This window comes from Poecilia formosa, unplaced genomic scaffold (genome assembly GCF_000485575.1).
Source record: "Poecilia formosa unplaced genomic scaffold, Poecilia_formosa-5.1.2 Scaffold708, whole genome shotgun sequence".
In the NCBI taxonomy this organism is placed as follows: Eukaryota; Metazoa; Chordata; class Actinopteri; order Cyprinodontiformes; family Poeciliidae; genus Poecilia; species Poecilia formosa.
Genome location: NW_006800647.1, coordinates 51,045 through 55,378, shown reverse-complemented (window position 1 = coordinate 55,378; position 4,334 = coordinate 51,045). Strand labels below are relative to the sequence as shown.

The following is a 4,334-nucleotide window of genomic DNA, read 5'->3' as shown; positions in this document are numbered from 1 at the left end:
ACGGAGCGGAGTTCTAAAACACAGAGCGGAGTTCGAAGCGGCGGAGTGGAGTTCTAAGATGCGGAGTGGAGTTCTAAGATGCGGAGGGGTTCCTCACCCAGGATCAGTTTCCCAACAGATGAGATGCTCTCCAGGTCCGACTTCTGCAGCTCCTCGTCATCCTGAGAGTCTCTCCTCACCTTGAGCTTGAAGCAGAATCTTCCTCAGGTTATAGACACCTCACAAGGTCCAGAACCAGACAGAACCAAAGAGAACTGACCTCCTGTGGACCTCCTGCTCGCCCAGCAGACCACAGCTTCCAGTCCTCCCAGGATGGAGGAGGCTTCCTGGGTAGCGAGCTACTCTCCTCTTCATCCTCGTCTTCATCCACAGCCATCTCCAATCCCTCCTCTGCTGGCAAGAGGTCAGAGGTCACAGAGGAGGCATAGCGAGGCAGACCTCCATCCAGGATCAGCTCCGGTTCCTCCTGACAGGAATCATCTGGAAGCTCCGAGTTTTCACTGGGACCCTGAAACAATCAATCGGTTGTTAGAGATCAAACTGGATGTGCTGGGCGGTTCTGGTCTCGATCCATCAGAACTAACAGAACCAGAACATCCTCCCAGCAGCCAGATATATTGGAGGTGGTGTGATGATCTGGCATGGAACAAAGATGTTCTGGTCCAGCAGAACCTCCTGAAGGAGAAGATCCAGCCATCAGAACCGGGCCTGAAGCCAGGTTACACTGGGCCAAAACCCTGACCAGCATGTCCCACTCTGATTGACTCAAAGAGGTGTCCTAGTTAAAGTGTGCACCAAGGTGAAGCGACCTGACCTGACCGTTCAGCAGAGCAGAGAGGGTCAAAGGTCATCTACAGGCATGTTAGCACCAGTTAAGAGGGTCAGGCTGGTTCTGAAAACAGAACCATCAGAATCTTTTATCCTGAATCGTTCTCCATTAGCTTCTGTTTGATGTGGTAGATTTAAACGGGTCAGAACCGTAGAACCCGGTTAGGGGGTGAATACATTTCACAGCTCTTAATAGAACAGCAGAGGGAAGCTCTGGTTCTGGTTCTGACTGGTTCCGGTTCTGAGGGAGTGTGAGGACAGAGAAAGTTCTGCTGAACTCCTCTGGACATCAGAACTTGGCGCCGGGCCCGGTACGGCCCAGAGCGCCTCCTCAGCACATCCTGAGGGATTCTCCTGCTCCCTCCAGGAAATATTAATGGCAACACTTAGGCTAATTCCCCGCCGCCTCGTCCTCAAGGACTCTGCCGCCTCATTTGGACTGGGGAAGCGGGCCCGGCCCGGGAAGCGGGCCCAGTCCAGCCGTAATGGAGGTGAGGAGCAGACGCCGGCTAGCGCTCTGCAGACTGATGACTGCTGGCCTCATCCTGAAGATTTAAAGATGCGGCGTTTAATATCCTCCCATTAGACGATGAGATGATGACGAGCCGGCCCGGCCCGTTTACAGCCAGGAGGGAGACGATGCACACACAGAGGGTCCTGCAGAGGTCGGGATGATTAAAACCGACCCATGTAGGTGCTGGAGGACAGGTCCAAACGGACCCATCAGAACCGCTGGACCCCCCAGCGGTTCTGATGGGTCCTCCAGTGTTTCCAGGAGAGTCCAGGAAAACGGTTCTGACCCAGAATGGAACAACATGCTGAAGTGGACCAGGCCACTTCAGCTGAACTCCATCTGAACCCTGGAACCGGTCCAGAACCAGTCAGACTCTGTCCTGGCTCCGCCCCCTCTCAGAGTAATCTGATTACTGCAGCAGCATTGGCTGGTGCAGGCTCCGCCCCCCTGCGACCTCCAGGAGTTAACGAGGCGCGGCGGCGGAGCGGGGTCCCTCTCTGGTCATCCTGACAACGATCTACAGAGACGGGTCGGAGCCGACCCGCAGAACTTTATGGAGAGACATCAGAGAGCGGTGAGCCGTGAAACGACTTCAGCTGAATGAGGCGCATGTAAAACAGGAAATAAAGAGGAAGACGCCTGGCAGGGACCAGAACAGCTCAGGGTTCTGGTTCTGGTGTTCAGATCAACTTTTCTACACAAAATAACTGAATAAAATGTTGATTTGATCCATTAATAATCTGTGATTTTAAATATATGAACAAGGTCAGAACCAGAACCCGGGTCAGTAAAACGTGTTTGGAAGCCGTCTCTGTTTTTTTATTTTGCACGGCTGAAGGTTTTAATTCTAATCCGATCTTCTGACTAAACTGATGACATTTTCAGTTCTTTTCCGTTTTTAGGACATAAAATCATTTTCTAACAAACTGCATTTATTAAATGTTGCAAACTGAACAATAAGCACTGATGAGATTAATTATGTCTCCCTCTGCTCCCCTCCACATCTGGGAAACGTTCTAATGCTGGTTTGCATCCATAGTTCAGAAAATTCACCTGAGAAAAACCAACGAGACTTTTGGATCATCGACATGAAGCATTGGAAAGTCAGACAATGTTTGTGACTCATGAAACAAGCAGTAAACATCACAACTGATCAAATGCCATCATGTAGATGGTCAATACTCAAATATGTGGATCAACGGTCCAGTCAAAGTAAACTCTGAGCAGGGTGGATTTCCTCTCCTTCACCCAGTGCTTACTGGAAACAGCCAATCAAGGATCTTAGCGCTGTCAATCATGCCTGTGCGCTCTGCCAGGCTGCAGCTTCTCCCCCTTAGCAGAGCCTGCCCTGAATGCTAAGCTAGTTAGCATAGCTACTGATGATGGTGTATAAACGGTTTTCCTGCAACAGGAAGTCGTTTCTCCTCCATTAGCACATTTAGCAACACGTACATAAGCTTGATTGAGAGCACTAAGTCCCACCTCTCAGCTCTGATTGGCTGTTTTTGGTACCTTTCTTCAGATAGCACCTCAGGGTTTCAGCTGGTTGGCAGTTTTCTGGAAGTTTGTTCCAGATCTAGGAGCAAAGAAGCCGAATGAGGCTCCTGGGTCAGGTTCTGGTTCTGGATGTAGAGTAGAGCCTGGACCAGGACCAGAACTGTTTTTTAACATCAGTATTTTAAAGTCGACTTTCCCACTGAAGGTCCTGTCCGCCTCCCTGCTGGCAGAGCGAGGGTACTACAGCGTTTCTGATTAACAAACCGTAGAGAAGAATTTTCATTTTAATTCGTGAAAAATGTTGCTGACCACCATCCAGAGGCTCTGAGGTCAATGTGTCCTCAGTGGGGACATGTCCCAACCGGCTGTGGCTGGGAAACTGCTCCCCCTGCTGGCGGATGTGGTTCTGCCAGCAGGTTATTACTGTTATTTGCTTTGTGCATCAGGAGCTGAGATGGAGCAGAGGGAAGCAGAACGTTTCTGGAGCAGCAGCAGCAGTACTGCAGTAACAGAGTACTGCAGGACTCTATGTACCGACACGATGGGGGGGGCTGCATGTCCTCACAGCAACCCCCCCGTCCTCCTCCCTCCGGCCGCCTCACTTAAAGAAAGATGCTGCGGGTTGAGCTGATGGAGCACTTTATAGCATCGAGCCATGGCGCTGAGTCAGCAGAGGGAGAGGAAGGTGAAAGAGAGGAGAAGATGAAGGGGGGAGGAAGAGGATGATGAAGTGAAGGGAAGCAGGACGACAGAACAAAGAGCGAGCTCTCAGAGTGATTACTGAGGCTTCAGCTGCTGCTTTCTGGACTGGGAGAGACACTTCCCAGTCTGAGACCCACTGGAACATCCCACTGGGAACTGGGAGCAACCAGCAAACCCCCAGTTAGGACTCCAGGCTGACTTCCTGTTCCAACATGGCCGCAGCAGGAGGCAGCAGCGGTGAAACATGTCGGTCTGACACGAGATGGACGTTAGAGCGCCTGCAGCACGCAGAGCCTCATTATGGAAACGAAAACTTAAAATTACAACTGGTAGCAAATTTTGCTTAATGGAATTTTAAAAATTGGACGATTCTGCAGATTTTTCTCCGTCATAAATATTTAAATAATTCACTTAATCTTTAGAAGAAAGAAATGAACATTTTATTGGCTGAAATTCAGTAACATAATTAGCTGATTAATTGGATGAAGAGCTGATCAATAGATTTTGTCATAATGTGAACCAGGTGAAGCTAAAACTGCCACAAGAGGAATTTGGTAGAACAGGTTTACAGACAAAGAAAGGTTGTTTACTTAAATGCAAAATGTTTACATTTATATGTACAGTTTTGTTTTTGCTCCAACTGTGTAGAGTCTGTGTACTCCAGTTATCAATTCACTGATTTCCAAATTATTTGCAGAAGATTTCAATAATAATTTCAGTTCTACTTAGATTATGTTTGTAAATGATACTGCGGGCCATCTCTGTTCAAATCCCGATTCCTTTAACTCAGTGA

The 4,334-nt window shown here is 49.1% G+C and overlaps 1 protein-coding gene across 1 annotated transcript in view; it reads right to left on the bottom strand.

The window, feature by feature from the left end:
• The window catches only part of LOC103131017 (inaD-like protein), a 32,769-nt gene that overhangs the window by 9,438 nt on the left and 18,997 nt on the right, over positions 1-4,334 (bottom strand). Inside the window, exons 19-20 of the mRNA XM_016666327.1 lie at positions 260-508; positions 98-185 (exon numbers count right to left, since the gene is read on the bottom strand). Of these exons, the coding sequence (XP_016521813.1) occupies positions 98-185; positions 260-508 (337 nt within the window). The remainder of the gene's footprint in view (positions 1-97; positions 186-259; positions 509-4,334) is intronic.